This window comes from Macrobrachium nipponense, chromosome 5 (assembly GCF_015104395.2).
Source record: "Macrobrachium nipponense isolate FS-2020 chromosome 5, ASM1510439v2, whole genome shotgun sequence".
Classification (NCBI taxonomy): Eukaryota; Metazoa; Arthropoda; class Malacostraca; order Decapoda; family Palaemonidae; genus Macrobrachium; species Macrobrachium nipponense.
In genome coordinates, this window is record NC_061107.1 from 68,498,153 (window position 1) to 68,518,354 (window position 20,202).

At 36.4% G+C, this 20,202-nt stretch overlaps 1 protein-coding gene across 4 annotated transcripts in view; it reads left to right on the forward strand.

The window, feature by feature from the left end:
• The window catches only part of LOC135215389 (sorting and assembly machinery component 50 homolog), a 562,240-nt gene that overhangs the window by 321,703 nt on the left and 220,335 nt on the right, over positions 1-20,202 (forward strand). For all 4 annotated transcript variants that reach the window (XM_064249976.1, XM_064249977.1, XM_064249978.1 and 1 more), the window contains 2 exons: positions 9,814-9,919; positions 10,102-10,284. In XM_064249976.1, the coding sequence (XP_064106046.1) occupies positions 9,814-9,919; positions 10,102-10,284 (289 nt within the window). The remainder of the gene's footprint in view (positions 1-9,813; positions 9,920-10,101; positions 10,285-20,202) is intronic.

The following is a 20,202-nucleotide window of genomic DNA, read 5'->3' on the forward strand; positions in this document are numbered from 1 at the left end:
GCGGAGCAGCCAGTGTTGTGGTTTGAAATCAGCTGATGGCGAATACGAGTTTGTTTCTCCATAATTAACGAACGCAATTCTGAGCGAATTCTCTTGACTTATCTGAAACAAGGTTATTTTTCCTTATACAACGTGTTTTTAGGTGGAAATATGAATTGAATATGTCTTGTTGTGAATGTGAACTACTATTTTTTTTTTTGTTAACAGATTACGTTGGCAGCATGTTTATTGCGTACAAAAATTATGTGGTTCCGTTCGCAATTCTCCTTTATATCATCGTGATACAAACTTTATGTTATGTATCTTATATTGGCATAGTAGTTTTGATTTAAATGATTTTATCTCAGTTTTATCTATGGTTGTGTTTGATGGCATACGTTTACTGGTGCTTTATCCTTGTTGCCGTTGTACGATAATAGTCATTAACAGCATGAACAGTTTTCTGAGCTTCAGTTATAACTAGGTTTAAATTTAACAGTATGTTTCCCGATTGATCTTTGATCTATAGCGAATAAGTTATTACGTTAAGATATCTCAGTTCTACTCTACATAACGTCATTTGTAATAACTACGGTAATAGTTTACCTTAGTACGATGATTGAAATACAAGCCAAACGAATATTATCCAATTCGGTTGTACTTAGAAAAGAAAAAAAAAGTAGTTTCTCGTTCAGTTGTTCATGGCTGTACACGTTCACACAATGAGTATAACGTTAAAACCATACTTTCATCATTCGCTTTTGCTGTTATTGAACTTGTATAACTAGAAGATGGGATAAAGTTAGGATATTTTAATTTGGTCTCTCATAAAATTGGACTATCGTAAGACGAATTATCGTAACTTGAACACTACAGCTACCTGTACGCTGTATAAACCTTATTATATCTTTACATAATCTAGACACCCAAAGGGTTAAAGCTAGGCTTTCTTTACTTTATAGTACGTATTTATAATGCTATAATGTACTGTACACTAAATTCTATAGTACTATACTACTGCATAAATAGAATTTTACTTATTGTGCCATTTTGGGATTACAGCGCCTTTGACTGGTCTAGAGTTTCAAAAGAAGGTGTGCAAAATATCAACCTTTGGTCAACTTTGACTAGACCGAAATGGTCGAAAACCACAATTGTAAGCTAAAACTCTTACATTCTAGTAATATTCAATCATTTACCTTCATTTGGCAACAAATTGGAATTCTCTAGTACAATATTTCAATTTATGGTGAATTAAAAAAAAAACATTTTCCCATGTCCGCGCAGTAACTGCTGAAAAAATCAGAAATTTTTTTGTTTGATTGTCGTAATGTTTGCACCGATTTATATTAGTCGTTACATAAAGTTTTATATTTGAAAATGTGTGCAATTTCATGTAGAATACAACTAAAAACAACCCATGGTTGTAGCTTTTATCAGTTTTACGATATTTTCACATAAATAACGATAAGTGCCCAAATTTTAACCTTTGGTCAACTTTGACTCAACCGAAATGGTCAAAAAATGCAATTGTAAGCTAAAACTCTTACATTCTAGTAATATTCAATCATTTACCTTTATTTTGCAACAAATTGGAAGTCTCTAGCACAATATTTCGATTTATGGTGAATTTATGAAAAAAAAACCTTTTCCTTACGTCTGCGCGGTAACTCTTCTGAAAAATCAGAAATTTTTTCGTCTGAAAGTTGTAATGCTTGCACCATTTTATTTTAGCCGTTACATAAAGTTTTATATATGAAAATGTGTGCAATTTCATGTAGAATACATCTAAAAACAACCCATGGTTGTAGCTTTTAACAGTTTTGAAATATTTTCATATAAATAACAATAAGTGCCAAAATTTCACCCTTCGATCAACATATATTTGACCGAAATGGTGAAAAAACGCAATTGTAAGCTAAAACTCTTACATTCTAGTAATATGCAATAATTTACCTTTATTTGGCAACAAATTGGAAGTCTCTAGCACAATATTTCGATTTATGGTGAATTTATGAAAAAAAAACTTTTTCCTTACGTCCGCGCTCTAACTTCCAAAAAAATCAGACATTTTTTCATACGAAAGTTGTAATGATTGCACCGTTTTTTATAGCCGTTACATAAAGTTTTATATATGAAAATGTGCGCAATTTCATGTAGAATACATCTAAAAACAACCCATGGTTGTAGCTTTTATCAATTTTGAAATATTTTTATATAAATAACGATGTGCCAAAATTTCAACCTTCTGTCAACTTTGACTCGACCGAAATGGTAAAAAAATGCAATTGTAAGCTAAAACTATTACATTCTAGTAATATTCAATCATATACCTTTATTTTGCAACAAATTGAAAGTCTTGCAGAATATTTTGATTTATGGTGAATTTATGAAAAAAACTTTCCTTACGCCCGCGCGGTAACTCTTCCGAAAAAATCTGAAATTTTTTCAACTGATTTTCGTAATGTTTGTACCTTTTTATATTAGCCGTTACATAAAGTTTTATATATGAAAATGTGTGCAATTTCATGTAGAATACAACTAAAAACAACCCATGGTTGTAGCTTTTATCAGTTTTGAAATATTTTCATATAAATAATGATAAGTGCCAAAATTCCACCCTTCGGTCAACTTATACTTGACCGAAATGGTGAAAAAACACAATTGTAAGCTAAAACTCTTACATTCTAGTAATATGCAATAATTTACCTTTATTTTGCAACAAATTGGAAGTCTCTAGCACAATATTTCGATTTATGGTGAAAATATGAAAAAAAAACTTTTTCCATACGTCCACGCGGTAACTCTTCCGAAAAAATCAGACATTTTTTCATAGTAAAGTTGTAATGATTGCACCGTTTTTTATTAGCCGTTACATAAAGTTTTATATATGAAAATGTGCACAATTTCATGTAGAATACAACTAAAAACAACCCATGGTTGTAGCTTTTATCAGATTTTAAATATTTTAACATAACGATGTGCCAAAATTTCAACCTTCTGTCAACTTTGACTCGACCGAAATGGTAAAAAAACGCAATTGTAAGCTAAAACTCTTACATTCTAGTAATATTCAATCATTTACCTTTATTTTGCAACAAATTGAAAGTCTCTTGCACAATATTTTGATTTATAGTGAATTTATGAAAAAAACTTTTTCCTTATGCCCGCGCGGTAACTCTTCCGAAAAAATCAGAAATTTTTTCAACTGATTTTTGTAATATTTGCTGTAGAATACAACTAAAAACAACCCATGGTTGTAGCTTTTATCAGTTTTGAAATATTTTCATATAAATAACGATAAATAGAAAATGGTCGAAAACTGCAATTGTAAGCTATAACATTTACGTCCTAGTAATATGCAATCAATTACCTTCATTTTGCAACAAACAGGAAGTCTCTAGGACAATATTTCATTTTATGGTGAATTTTTGAAAATGCTTTTTTTTTATGTTAGCGCGTTACAAATTCATGCATTATATTGTGATGATAATTTCTGTGTTGCTTTGATCGTTTTACAATTTGTTATATACCGAAATCATCACAATTTAGTGTGTAATACAATAAAAAAATAATAAACACATTAGCTTTAACCGTTTTGCTCACAGCTCGATTTGTATACAATTATATATGAAATTTTTTTCGTGCCGTCATATATTCCAATATTTATATATGATTATGATATTTTTTTTTTAATTTCTGATGGTTGCATACTAAACTTCAGGCAATGACAAAAAAGGAGCCAAAAATGGACTCTTAATCTTGAAAATTAAACGTGCTGTGATTTTTTGAAAAAAACTTTTTTTCCGTTTCGGCACTCGCTTGCGAACGCCGCTGGCAGACCTGAGACACTTTCGGAAATACCGGCTCGGTGATTAAGAGTTAAGTACACAACCATGTTCTGACCCAACTAGAGTCGGCAAGCTGAGCCAATCTAAAAGTTGCCATTAAACGCCTTTCCCACCCGATTCTCCAAAATCGATGGCGTGCGTAATATTAATGCTCACCATTAGTGAATCTGTCCACCACCCAAAACCTATGGTTTTTTTTTGTCTAATGTGAGTGCTTTCCCTGTGGGGCGAAGTGTTAATTTTTTACAACCTATCCTCCCTTGTGTGCTATGGTCCTTGAGCGTACTGCAGGGTACACTTGTTCCTATTTTCGTCTCCTCCCATGCCAAGTCAAATATGAAGATGGAAGAGAATCTTAAACCTGAGATGTGACATTGTTCTGGCAGGGGAAAAACCTGCAGTAAGTCTGTCTTCGGTACCCGTTGACCGCTACTTAATTTGTATCTCATGGCAAGAATTTTCTTGTGAAACTACATGCAAGGAGCGAGAAGACTGGCTCTTGCCTCGATGGTCAAAATATGATAGGAAAAGTTCCATCCCCAGGAAGCCCATGCCAAGCCACTTCCATGGATGCCCACGATGGACTTGTTTGGGCCCAATGAATTGCAGGCAGGAAGACAGAGTGGAAGATGTCTTCCTGAGACTTGCAATGCCTGGGCCACAAGATAAAGATCAACATTGCCAGAGAAACTTCCTGTTGTGTCATAATTGTGATGTAGGATTTTTTTGGAAACACTGCTGCAGTGTGCGAGCGGGATTGTCTACACCTGGGCAGTAGTCAGTCAGTTGTTGTGGAGGTGGGGTGTTGTGCCCAGGGGCTCCGTGGTTGAGAGTTTCTGTTGAGGGACCTTTCCCTCTTTTCCTTTATTTTCCTTGTTGGTTGGTGAGTTGGATCTTGAAGGTCATCCATTATGCAGTCTGAGGGAGCTTGCAAGGTGAGTTGAGCAGTCTGAGGGAGCTTGCAAGGTGAGTTTTAAGTACAAGTTCTCTAGGCCTATTCCAAGAAAGTATGACGACTTAAATTACAATGGACTTGAGTAAGCCATTCACTGGCGAAGGAGACGTATCATGGTTGAAGAAGGTAACCTTAGTGGCTAAGCTGCAGAATATATCAGACTTCGCCAGTTTTATTCCATTGTATCTAGAGGGTGATGCACTAGCACTTTATTTGGAGATGAGTGATGAAGACCAAGAAAATGTAGTGAAAATTCAGGAAAAACTGAAAGTAGCATTTACTGATGATGCATTCTCTGCTTTTGGAAAACTGGTTCAGATGAACTGGACAGGAAAACCAGTTGATGTGTATGCCAATGAGATTAGGAGGTTGGCCAGTTTAGCTAAGTTTGATAAGGTTGGTTTAGAAAATATGGTGAAACTAACTCTTGTCAATGGTTTCTTGGATAATATTAGTGTTGCTTTACAGCAAGTGCCAAATATGATGATGATGCTAGGATTTTGTCATCTAAACAGCAAGGTGGAGTGGTAGCTGTGACTGTTGGGAAGAATGGAGGAGGTGGTGGGGGGAAACCTGAGAATATCCAGTTTAAGGGTCAATGTTTCCGATGTGGTGGCCCTCATATGATAAAGACTGTAAAGAGAAAAAGGTGAGATGTTTTAGGTGTAATAAAATTGGTCATATTGCCAGTCATTATCAAGAACAGGTTGCGGAAAACGAGTAAGGGGTGACTGCTGCACTTGTAGCCGCCCTTGTGATAGAAAGGCGCACCTTGATACATTGCCTAGGATTGTTGTTTGGATTGATAATGAGCCTGCAAAAGGACTTGTGAATACAGGCTGCTCTACATCGGTGATACATTCCAGGTATGTGCCCCAGTGTAGAGGTGAGGTGTATATCAGGGCTTTTGATGGGAGTCACATTAAGTGTAAAGTTGCAGTTTGGGTGAAGATAGGTGTGAATGGTGAATGTGTAACAGTGAGTGCTGTGTTGGTGTGGTGTTAGGAGTTGTCATTGACCACTTGGGAAGTGTCACAGTGACCTAAGGCAAGGTATATTTTGGTGCCTTTGGTGTTGCTTCAGTTAGTCAAGAAATTGAGCATATACTTAGTGGTGAGTGATGACGGTTGTCTAACAGTTGTTATTGAAGACCCAGACTTTCATGCAGTGTTTGATGGACAGAAATTGACAGTCAGGTGGTTTTGGAATAACAATGAACCTGTGACATTGACAAGTAAAATAAGTTGTTTTGATAAAAAGCTTTAAGGTTGGAAGAAGGAAGAATTTGAGAAGGAAGTGGACAGGTGGATTGCTGAAGGGATGATAGTTCCATGGAAAGAAGAAGTTAAAGAAGGTATCATTCCTCTAATGGCAGTGGAACAGCCAACAAAGAATAAGATGAGACCAGTGCTTGATTTTCGGGAACTTAATGTGAATGTCAAGTGTCACGTTGGTGATGATGTGACTGGCATATGGAGTGAGAAACTCTGTGATATGGCGACAGACAGGTGAGAATGTGTCTGTTGTGGATTTGAAGTCAGCCTACTTACAGTTGAGCGTTGACGCAAAATTGTGGCCATATCAACTAGTTTACTATGAGGGCCAGACATTTTGCCTTACAAGATTGGGATTTGGGTTAAACTCGTCACCACAGATTATGTCTAAGATACTGTAGACTGTATTGAGTAAGGATGAAAAAATCAAGAGAGCAACCAGTTCATATGTAGATGACACTCCTGTGAACGAATCAATAGCTTCTGTTGATGAGGTAATTAGACACTTACATTTGGGTTGATAACAAAGTCCACTGAGTCACTCAATGGAGGAGCTGTTTTAGGATTGCAACTGCTAAGAGTTGGAGGAGAGTGGATGTTTCGGAGAGGTAATAAGGTGCCTGAAGTTACAGATATGCTTACAAGGAGGGAAGTGTTTTCAGTTTGTGGTACATTAGTGGGCCATTATCCCATAGCTGGATGGTTAAGAGTTGCATGCAGCTACATTAGAGAAGAGCCTCAGAAGCACATTGGGAAAATCCTGTTGGTGAGCAGTCCATATGGATGATTAAAGAGGTAATAGAGAGAGTAAAGTTAGATGATCCTGTGAGAGGAAATTGGTGTGTGCCGGGTATTAAGTATGGTGTTGTGTGGTGTGATGCCAGCAAAATTGCTATGGGTGTAGTTTATAGAGATAAATGTTTTGAGAGGGGTAATTGTGGCCATTAAATGGGGCCTTGAGTCAATAGAGGTGAGGACTGACTCTGCAACTGTGGGAGCATGGTTGAAATCTGTAATAAGTGCTGAGAAGCGTGTTCACACAAAGGGAGTTGCAGAAATGATGATCAAGAGACTTTTGGGAACATTGAAAGAATTGATTAGAATTTGGTTTGAATATTGTGGTTCAGATGGTGCCTACAGAGAAGAATAAAACTGATAGTCTAACGAGAGTCAAGAGGAGTTGGTTGGCAAGCAATGAAGTTGAGTATGCACATCTCTGTGCAGGTGCTGTAGTTGATCTAACAGAGTTGCATAATAAACACTACTATATGGGAATTAACAGAACACTATATATACCCAAGAAGTTGGATCCTGAAGTTTCCAGAGAATGTGTGAAGACAGTAGTTCAGTGTTGTGATCGTTGTCAGTCCATTGATCCTGCTCCTGTGGTACACAAAGGTGGTGAATTAAGTGTTGAAAGAAACTGGCAGCGCCTAGCTATTGATGTTACTCATTACAGACAGATACCCTGTTTATCAGTGGTTGACTGTGGTCCAGGTCAATTTGCAATATGGAAGAAGTTGAAGAGAGAAGATGCTCAAGAAATATCAGCTGAGTTGAATATCTTTTTGGAAAGAGGGCCAGTTGATGAACTATTACAGGATAATAGTACAGCATTTAGGTCACAGTGTTTAGGAGATATGTTGTCTCGTTGGAACAATGTTAGGGCGTTTCGGGCTGCTTATCACCGGAAGGAAATAGCATAATTGAAAGGCACCATAGGACGATCAAGGCTATTGCAGAGAGGGGAGGAATTAGTTCTTTTGAAGCCGTATTCTGGTACAATAGCACACCAAGGTCCGGACAGGATGAATCATCTGTTTCACAGCATACTGTGTACAGATATGAGTGGAGATACCCTTCAGTAGCCCCCAAAGGAGCAGATACCAGCCAAGACACACCCCTTTCAATTAAGATGGGAGAGGAGGTGTGGGTGAAACCTCCGGACGCCCGTTGAGCTACTCAGTGGCATAAAGGGATGGTTATTCATGTGAACTCCTTGAACAACATTTCCATGGATGGAATGCTGAGGCATGTGTTGGATGTGCGACCAGTTGTAGTTCCAGCTTCCCTATCTGATGACTCAACCAAAATGTCAAGTGATGATTCAGTCTCAGAAGAATCAGTGAAACCACAAGTGAGTGGTCAAAGTGAAACGGAGAAATCAGCGTCCACGGAGGAATAGAAGACCACCTGTATGGATGGATGATTATGTCTGATGAATTTGTGTGTGTGTGTTTTGATCTTGAGATCATGTGGGCGTGTTGTGTCATAAATGTGATGTAGGATTTTTTGGAAACTGCTGCAGTTACATGTAAGTGGGATTGCCTACACCTGGGCAGTAGTCATTCAGTTGTTGAGGAGGTAGGGTGTTGTGTCCCGGGCTCTGTGTTTGAGAGTTTGTGGCGAGGGACCTTTCCCTCTTTCACTCTTTATTTTCCTCATTGGTTGGTGAGTTGGATCTTGAAGGTCATCCATTACGCAGTCTGAGGGAGCTTGCAAGGTGAGTTGAGTTTAACTACACTTCCGCAGGGCAAGACTGGATTCAGTAGCCTGCTCTTCTGTGCCCTCGAAGTTCCAAAGAGTGGAAGATGTCCTGCAATATAGAGGTCGTACTGTGAGGGACTCAGCGTCAGCCTAAGAGAAAGGCCTAGGCCTACTCGGTGAGTAGGTTGCACAGACTCCTCTTCTTTGAGATCAGGACAGAGCTGAGTTCTGCTCCACTTTGCCTGGCTCCTAGCACCAGTCATAGGACTAGGACTGCTCTTTCCCTGGTTGACATCCCTCTCCAACATGGTACTGAACTCTCCAATGGAGTGTTGCAAGATTGTAGACTGCCCCGCCTGGGAAGTAACAAGGTCAAGATGGGGCCAATCTCCAGCAGTAGTTCCTCCTTGTCATCCAGGGCAGAGGAAAGATGTCCTGAGACCCTGGGGGGAAGGGAAGAACTTGAAATTGAAGGTGACCTCTCTCTGCTTTAGTTACATGACAAGGAGAAAGGGTTTATAGAGTTCTTCCTCCAAATCAGAAGGGAACTGGGACTTGCAGAGTTGGCCAAATTCCTTTGCTTCTCATTTCAGCACAAACTCCTGAATTTGTGGTGAAAGCTTTTCCTGTTCAGCTTAACGTAGGAGACTGCCTTATGCCTGGTTAGAGCTGTGAAATATTAGCTTGAGGAAACAAAATCTTTTAGAAAGGGGTGTCACATTAAAAAATGTAATGTCATAATTCATTGTTTATAGCAATTATATGTTTCCACTCTGGATGTGAAGGCTTTTTCAGTAATTCTATGTTTTGCTGACTATTAAATAAATCGGTTTAATATTTTCATTAGTTTTCATTGGCATCATGTCCCTGGCCACTTTCTCTCCAACCCCCCATCCCTTTAATGTCTTTTGGATTAATTTTAAAGAGCTTCACAGCAATTACTGTTTCTTTCTAAGCCTTAAAATTTTATTCCTGAAAAGGGCTAATGTGAATGTTTAAAGTTACAAACTAACATTTTTGTGTGTGTTTTTTAAAAAGATTTCAAAATTGTAAAAAAAAAATTTTTTTGTAGAAGTCCTCAAAATTTTTTCAGTTTTCCCCTAAGAACATAACATTGTTTCAAAATCCTGCTTCTATCTCATCCAAATCTACTTCATATCTATATGAATGTTATTGGAAATGATAAACCAGAAGAACTTAGTCAGTAACATCTAATATGATAGTACATGCTAACATGATATATCCTCAAGTCCTCCATTTTTTACAGGTTAACGAGTAGTATTTATCAGCAAGCTAGTGAGGCACCTTGGTCTGGATATAGAGAGTTGGATCGTGGAGTATTACTTACATTAGCATTTAATTCAGCACCTAATGTAAGTGACATTCTCTTAACAGTTAACAGTTACAGTGGTAAATACCTATGTAATGTTAAAAAGAGTTAAGCATTGCACAACTCTTGCTCATAATGCTTACGTACTCATCTCTTTTTCACCATAATTATTTATGTATGGTTATCAGTACTTTATTAACCTACAAGAATAGTTTATTCTGGTAGGTACAACAAAAATTGATCCTTGATGGTGTCTGGCGTCATATAACAACACTTAGCCGAACAACTGCATTTGCTGTACGAGAACAAGCTGGACACTCTTTGAAGTCAGCACTTAGGCATGAACTCCACGTTGATAAGAGAGATGATCAGGTCTTTCCCACAGATGGTGTTTCTTTCACTCTCAAAGTAAGTTTTTATTTTATTTTGAAGAGCAATGTAATCAACACGCATAATGCTCTGTAATGTTTTGAACACAGATAATTTAAATTTGAATTAGTTTTGCACTTTTTTCAGGGAAAGAAAGTACTCTTTAAATATTGTTTAGTTTTGCACTTTCTTTGGGGAAAGAAAGTAGAATGTTTAACAGTTTTATTCCAGAATTTATTTTTGAAAAATTAACATTTAAGACAACAGCTGAAAAGATATAAAATTAAATTTATCTACTTCTTGTAAGTGCTACATTTCCAGGTATGAACATTATTTTAGATAACGTACAAGTAATTGTCTAAAACACTGCTGTAAAAGGGATAAGTGGGAAATAATTTAAATAAATAATTAATTCTTTTTATTTTTAGTAGAGGTATTAACTGTCTTTGATAATCTATGTAGTCGCTGTCTTATCATCAAGGATTCCCCTTCCATGGTCTCTCCAGAGTTCCATGGTGACCAGACTAATGTCAGAGAATTCTCTTTTAGCTGGTCTTGTGGCCAGGTAGAGGATAAATGGACTCAGAATAAGAGGGCACATTCTCTCTTATCCTTAGTAAATGCTGAACCCAGTTTATCTATGTCAGTTGTTTACATATGAACGTAAAGACCAAGAAGCCGTTCTTTTCTCTGGTCAGTAAGTGGTTCCTCGACATATGGAAGGCTCAACGTACGAAAAACTCAAGATACGAAAGCAAATATGAAGATTTTTTTTGCTCAAGATAGGAAAAGTTGTTGCTGTAAAGTCCCAAGATTTGCCAGGACCACTGATAACAGTTTTAAAACTCGCGCGCCGCCAACTTAGTAGACTCGCCACCATCCTCCCACTCCCATTGGTTCCTGATGCTAGTCACAGCCACAAGATCCTGCTCTCCTATTGGTCAGCATCTCTCCCATGATCCCATCATGCATCTACGTAGCGGCGTGCTTTTTTGGCCACTCGGCGGCATCATCAGTATCGTAAGCACGCGGAATTCGTTCGTTCTATACGATTTCGTTTATTAACGTAAATTTGTCAGTGATTTCGTTGTAGTACTACTTTATCGTGTTGTGTGAGAACTTTACTACATACGTATACGTACTACATAACTTAATTATGTGTAGTATATATGTAGTCATGGGTCCCAAGAAAGTTGAAGTAGGAAAAAAGAGGGTGCTTTCTTTTGAGACAAAAATGGAGATAATAAAAAAGTATGAAGCTGGAATGCGATTGAGTGTGATCGCCAAGGAATACGGCCGAAATCCGTCGACAATAGGCACCATCCTTAAGCAGAAGGATGCCATCAAAGTAGCTACACCTTCCAAGGGTGTGACTATTTTGTCTAGCAAGAGGAGCCACGTACACGACGAGATGGAACAGCTGCTACATGTCTGGATAAAAGACAAAGAATTTTGGAAGGAGCATTTCGATGTTGTCATATGCATCCAACTCATCGATCAAGCTTGGCAGGAGGTTTCGAGACGAACCTTGAATTCTTCGTGGAAGAAACTCTGGCCTGATGCAGTATCCTCCCGAGACTTCGAGGGATTCAATGTGGGCGAAGCTGGTGCAGATTCAGAAACAATTGACGATCCTGAAACTGTTTTGCAACCAGATCTTGACGAGATCGTTGCACTCGGCAAGTCCATGGGGCTGGTCGTCGACGAGGACAACATCAATGACCTTCTTGAGGAGCACTAAGAGGAGCTTACAATGATGACCTGGAGTTGGAGGCCGTGCAACATGACGTCGTTCAAGAAGAGTTCTCTAGCAGCGGCGAGGAGGAGGAGGATGACCCTATGACAATGGCAGAAATTGAGGATGCTCTAGCTGCTTTTCTTAAAGTGAATTTTTCATAAAAAAAACTTCAAATATTGGTTATTTTGCATTTCTTGAGTCATATTTCTACTGTGTTGTATGCGTCTTAACCCTGGAACATGCATCGTAAACCTGGAAATAATATCTGATAAATATAAATGAAAAGCTTTGTAACCTCGGAATGTCGTAAGCTAAACCCATCGTAAAGCTGGGGACTGCTTTATATTATATATATATATATATATATATATATATATATATATATATAAATATATATATAGACATATATATATATATATTTATATTAATATATTATATATATATGATATATATCTATATATATATATATATATATGTATATGTATGATGATATTTCCTCATTATTCATTTGGTAAACGTGTAACTCAAGCGTCAAGGCAAACCACAAACAAACCTCTCTTTCTCTCTCTCTCTCTCTCTCTCTCTCGCTCTCTCTCTCTCTCTCTCTCTCTCTCTCTTCTCTTCTCTCTTCACTTCTTTCTCTCCACTCTAACAGGTAACCAAAATGAGAGAGTTGCATTACAAAAGATACATTTATTAACAATGAATAAATAATGAATCAATTCAATTAAAACCCCAACAAAAATGTCTGAACAGTTATAGTCACCAAAAGTCTATTTCCCCCATCGGGACTCCCTCTCGGTCCCCCATGCTGGTTCCGCCAGAACCGTCCAAGCAGCCAAATTATTTAAAGCACCATATCATAAAAAAACTCCCGGGGAGCACCACGGCATCTTGCCTTTCTCTCGAAGACGCCTCTATCAAAATCCCCCATAGACTTGGGTATCCAACATTATCAATAGAAGAGGCGCACACGCACATACGAACGCACACTTCGTTAGCGCCTCACAATACTAGTACATTGACTTGTCTAACTATGCAGTTTTATCTCACGCCATCCACAAAAACTATTCTTCAGCTTTCCCCGGGTCATTGCTTCTGCTCTGTTCTTCACATTCCATAGGTCACAGCGAACATATTGGCAATATATTATTAATCAAAAACCCTAGGCCTTTCACTGCTCGGCCACCTAACTAATGCTAGCTCCCGCCTAGCAAAATAGCTTATATAATATAAAACACATTGGCCGGCTTGAAATAAAATATAAGTAATAACTGCACGTCTCTGGCATTATAAAATAAAGTCTGTTACGCTTTTATCTCCAAATAACACTAGAATTTTCTCTCTTCGGATTCTTGAATATCCCTCTTTGTCTGCGACTTGCTGCACAGACTTTAGCTAACTGTAGGAAGCTGTAGGAAGACGGAATGCCTCCCTCATTGTAGAAGACTTCTCACGGCTTCTGCAGATCCCCAAAAAGACATGCTGTTGAATTCTGTAGACTCCCGTGATCGCCGTCGTGGAAACTTGTAATTTGCTAGCGTTGGGAAACGACTTTTTGGTGTGTTAGTATGTCAGTCAAGTCATTGGTCAATCCAAGAAAATTAACCCAGACATACTACCTCTATCAAACAATGATCCCAAAAGGTCAGAAATACTAACTTAACGTCTCCCAATTAGCTCCCTTTAACATGACTACTAAATGACAAGTCATTATCACAGCTCTCAAAGAAAAAAAACATCAAGTTCTCCAACTCAATTCTCCAAACTCACACATCAGCACACACACAACTCAGAAATCACAGCAACTCCACGGACTTCTGCACTCACATTCCAAACTCGAATGTTATCATAAGCAAACCCACAAAATCAGTAAAAATCTCCAAAGTTTAACAGCAAAAACCCTTTTACTGCTCATACAATTAATTACAATGAGACTTAATGTCAAACTCCCTTTTACGTAAACAACAACCCCTGACAAATCACATCTCCCGGTAAAAAAGAAATGCCATTTAAAACTCAATCCCCAATTACATCTCTCGTAGGAAAAGGAAGGAAAAATAATAAAAAAAAAGGATAATCACAAGTAGATTTCCCCACATCACAAAATACATAATACATGTATAATATGCATAACCCCCCGCGTTTTTCCAAGAAATGTCCCATGTAAAGTTACGGAATTTCTCGACATCGCAACTTTATCGACTGGACATGTGCAGAAAGCAAACTCTTACCCATGCGCTTTTGTGAAATGCTATTGTCAACATTTCCAGATATTGCAAAAGCTCTGAGCTATCACCATCAGAAGAAAAGGAACAAACAGTACACAGCTCATCACATCGCTCGTCAGCAGAAAATCCACCTGCGGATGTATGCTCAAACAGCAGCACAAAAAATGTCCAGTCAGACACACAAGTTTGGAAACTCATGATTCTCAAAAAAAAGGTCTAACAGACACATTTCACAGAATTAACTCCAGGATATGACTAATGTGTTCAAAAATTTGTCTCGAAGATGTAACTCTCAACATGACACAGCCCAATTATATGCCTCCAAAATAACACACTTGTGAACATAAAAAATGCACACATCTCCATAGGACTACAATGCAGTGCCACTCGCCTCCAAATAGTCACGAAACCAAAAAGAAAGAACCACAGAAATCTTCTCTTGGCTCGAGCAAAACTCAACCACAAAAAAAAGGGGTCACCCACAAAAGATTAATTCCATCTCCATATATAATTATGTGACACCATATTAATAATAACACCACTCCGGATATAAAAATATTTCCTCCATTTGGTTAATAACCAACCCCATATTATTCACTCTTATTTCTCCGATAGCCATATGTTAATAAAAAAAAAAAAAAAACACTCCAGGAATAAAGAATAATCACCTCTATTTCGGCAAATACAAAATATTTACCTCTATTTCCCCAATACTCCATGTGGAATAAAACAAGGCTCCAAAAAATATATCTCCAAAAAGGAATATCAATAAAATGAAATCCTATCTCCAAAAAAATGTGCACTCAAAGCATCTAACTCACACACTCACAAATATTGCCCCATAATCTCCAAATATGTGTCTCCATTTGCAACAAAGATGGCTGCAAAATAATTGAACTAAACATAGCTCTCATCACCATTGGCAAATATATCTCCAATATATTATATCTCAAATTATATCTCCAAAATAATATATCTCCAATTATAACTCCAATTCTCCAGAGAATAACTCAATGTTATAGTCAAAAACTATAAAACACACTCCATTTAGCATAACTGCTAAAAAAGGGCAAAAACTCGGCAAATAAAACTGTCTAGAAAATTCTAGAAAAAATCACCAATGTGCCACAACTTATTATAACAGAACTCCAAATTCAAAGTGTCTTAGCCAAGACTTCTCCATATGTACTACGACATAAGTCATTAGAAAACTTAACCAAGTTTCCTATCTCTCACAAAGTTGTCACAAATACAACAAAGGTATTGTGCAAGAAAACTCACAAAATCTGGAACACAAATATCCAGAGAAAAAATGTAGTGCCACTACGTATGCATTCAAAACATGCAAGAATTCTCCCGTAAATCTCTCTGCAGCATCAAATAGCTGAAACACAAACACGTTCCCGAACAATGACTCTAAGTCACGAACTGAGATAATAAAAAATATTCACACCGACTGGAGAGAAAAAAATAAACTCAAATTCACCCATGATAAAGAAAACTTGTGTCAGCGATGGCTAACTTCCAAAAAAAGGAGAAAAGAGAAACCAACGGCATTATTAACTATCTCTCGTAACTCACCAGATGTCAAGCAATTATCTGCTGAACTCATAAAAAAAGGAAAAAAAAAAAATAATGTGTTGTTAGTTTCTCCCAAATTCAAAAAAGATCTCACCACCCTTGATAGCATTACAACACCCACGTATTAGTATACAAAAAAATCAGTATCAGAAATATCACTATCAGCAAAATCACCAAAATTTGCTATCATCAAAATCATTAGTGTCAGTATAAAAAAACATCACCAATGTTAATGCTTATCCATTCTCCAGAAATTCAGCAAAAAACTCAGCAAAAGTTCAGCAAGATTCAACACACCTGAATGACTGAAATATTCTCCAAAGTTACAAAAACTCAACAAATAACTAAGACAAGACTTCTCCCATTAATTCATTGCAATAATTCTCCATGAATAATTATCTGTAATAATTATAAAATAATCTCCCATGAAATATCTCAAATCTCTCGTAAAACAAGTCTCCCGTAATGATAATTATACTTAAGCAACCCTCCCGTGACACATCTCAAGTATATAATTATTAATAATAATAATAATAATAACTCTCCACAGTAATAATTCTCTTGCAAAAATCTCAAGTAAGGGTTAAATTCAAATAGCATACAACAGTAATGCTGAACCTTATGACACACAATTTCTCCAGATGCAACACCATGACATACCACCATTGCCACACCCACACAGACACAACACCATTCATGGCGTCGGGCATCACCATTCGGCACCATTTTCAAAGTGATTTCTCCAACAGAATAAAAAAAATAATAATAATCTGTGTCTCCCCTTTTGTGTCTTCCAAGGCACAAGGAAAACATACACCCATACAATGCATTTCAATTCTCTTTTCTCTTCATTCACTAGAAAGAAAATCTCTTTCTATTTCCTTTTCTCTTCATCCAAGAGAGAAAAAAAAATTCCTTTTCTAAAAGAAAGACTCTACGGGCATTTTACTTCATCAACCAATCATTCAGCTGATGTCTTGGCATTGGAAATTCATTGTCAAGGGCAAACTCATCCCCCAACACCCCGACACAAAGAAAAAAAAAGGAGTTCACCCCCAATGAGAAAAAAAAAAAGTTTCTCCCCCCCCCCGAGCGTTGACACTCCCCCGTCAAGCGATAGAACACTCCCCCGAGGCAGACCAGTAGTCCCAATCTCCTTGCAATCCCTCTCAAGGCCGGTTAGCAGAAATGTGCTGAGCCCGTAAAATTGTGTGGCCGCTCTGTCTCCAAGCTAAATATGCTATCTAAGCACAGTTCACATGCATGAAAAAAACATCTTTATACACCCTTATGTTTTAAACAAAGACGAATACGTCTATTATAAACACGCGCAAATAAAGAAAACACGTCACTTTGCTACTATGGGGAAAGACAAAAAAAAAGAATTTTTGACCTCTTGAACCAATCCCATAACCCTGAAATATTTAAAAAAAAACATAAACAATATTCTTTAACACTCACCACTCCATAATGGGAACAAAAAGAACTCGGAATTCGCGTAAGGCACTAATAACAACACCCGCACGGGAATCTCGGGATGCACTCGACATTACACACAGAAATCATACTGAGTGTTGCAACTGCTTCTAGGCGGACTCCCTGGGAAAAATGATGAGTCTAAGAAAATCCTTCCCACTCCCTTTAGCACAGTTAACCGATAGATATTTCTAATTTTTTCTCACTAAGTAACTGAAAACTAACAATTTAACAATTTTCCACAATCCCACAAAGGCTTTGTTGTTCGAAAACTATCGCTAAGCCATAACCCCTTTATTTTCTAACTGGTCACCTATCTCTTCATTGGCGTTCCCAGGCATAAAAAAAAAAAACTTTTATACCGCTTTTTCACCGCTTGCCACCAAAACCTGTAATGAGGATATTTCCTCATTATTCATTTGGTAAACGTGTAACTCGAGCGTCAAGGCAAACCACAAACAAACCTCTCTCTCTCTCTCTTCTCTCTCTCTCTCTCTCTCTCTCTCTCTCTCTCTCTCTCTCTCTCTCTCTCTCTCTCTCTCCACTCTAACAGGTAACCAAAATGAGAGAGTTGCATTACAAAAGATACATTTATTAACGATGAATAAATAATGAATCAATTCAATTAAAACCCCCAAAAAATGTCTGAACAGTTATAGTCACCAAAAGTCTATTTCCCCCATCGGGACTCCCTCTCGGTCCCCCATGCTGGTTCCGCCAGAACCGTCCCAGCAGCCGAATTATTTAAAGCACCATATCATAAAAAAACTCCCGGTGAGCACCACGGCATCTTGCCTTTCTCTCGAAGACGCCTCTATCAAAATCCCCCATAGACTTGGGTATCCAACATTATCAATAGAAGAGGCGCACACGCATATATGAACGCACACTTCGTTAGCGCCTCACAATACTAGTTGCATCTAGTTTCACAAAGGCACTTTGAGAAGAGTTCATGACCTGAGTACATTGACTTGTCTAACTATGCAGTTTTATCTCACGCCATCCACAAAAACTATTCGTCAGCTTTCCCCGGGTCGTTGCTTCTGCTCTGTTCTTCACATTCCATAGGTCACAGCAAACATATTGGCAATATATTATTAATCAAAAACCCTAGGCCTTTCATATGTATTTGTATATGTATATGTATATACATATATATATATATATATAGTATATATATATATATATATGTATGATATAGATATGTATGTAATATAGTATAGTGTATATATATAGTTAGTATATATATATATTATTATATATAGTATATATATATATATATATTATATATAGTATATAATATATATTATTATATATATATATATATATATATATATATATATATATATATAGTATATATAGTATATATAGTATTATATATGTATATGATATATATTTATATGTATATATATATATATATATATATATATATATATATATATATATATATATATATATATATATATTTATTATATATATATATTTATAGATATATATATATAGTATAATATATAGTATATATATATATATATATATATGTATATATATGTATATATATATAGATATATATATATTATAATATATATATATATATATATATATTATAATGTATATGTATATTAGAGTATATATATGTATATGTGTATATATATATATTGTATATACATATATATATATATGTATATATATATATATATATATATATATATATATATATATATATATATATAGATATATGTATATATATGTATATATATATATATAGTATATATATATATATATAATATATATAGATATATATATCTATTATGTATATGTATTATATATATATATTATATCATATATATATATATATATATATATATATATGTATATGTGTATATATTATATATATATATATATATATAGATATATATGTATATGTATATATATATTATATATATATATATATAGATATATATATATATATATATATATATATATCTATATATATATATATATATATATATATATATATATATATATATATATATTATATAATATATATATATATATACAGTAGAAGTCATAATACTTTGCGTGATAGGGAAGATGGAAGAAGAAAAAGAGTACAACAAACTAAAAATATTCAGGAAAAATCAATTAATAAAGCAACCATCATAAAATTTGGAATGAATAATCACCAACTCCTGCCCTAGTACTTGATAGGCATGCCACAATGTTTACGGACTTTCTGGAGTGTCCTTGGCATTGAATCTGAAACCGCTGCAGGAGGGACTCGTACAGATCGTCCAAGCACGTTTCAAACTTTGCCCTGCAAGACGTGTCCACATTCAGTAACTTTCTTTTTATGATTGGCTTAATGATTGAAATGGCGGGGAATTCCATGGTAGTCGTGGATATGTTCAATTCCACAATCTCTAAGCCCAAAAGTATTCTGTTTGGCGGTATGATCCCCAGTGCTCGAATCTTAATCCAATGCCATTGAAAATCAGCCATTGAAACAAAAAAAAAATTTGTCTGAGTGAAATTGACTAATTGGGAACTTAACTAGAGATACTGGCTCACTCACAGAAAGTGTAATCTGTGTAAGAGCTCTTCAGTAACCTGTTGGATGTAGCGACAGTTGGATGTCGAATTCTTTTCTTGGGCTCTGCCATAGCCGTTGCTAACATTATTTTGTGTGGTTGAGTGATTGTGGTTGTATTAACAATGTCTAAACCGTATACTTCCATTGAGATATCGTGAGAGTGATACAACTTTACGAGGAAGGCCTTAAAACTGGTGTAATTAGGCCAAAATTATTGGCGTGAAACAACGGAATGTCCAAAACATTCTGAAAAAACTTTTTCGTGACTCGAGAGGGAAAGAAGTACCCAAGGGTAGGACCAGCCCTGGGAGGCCCCTTATTATTAGTAAGAGGAGTTAAGA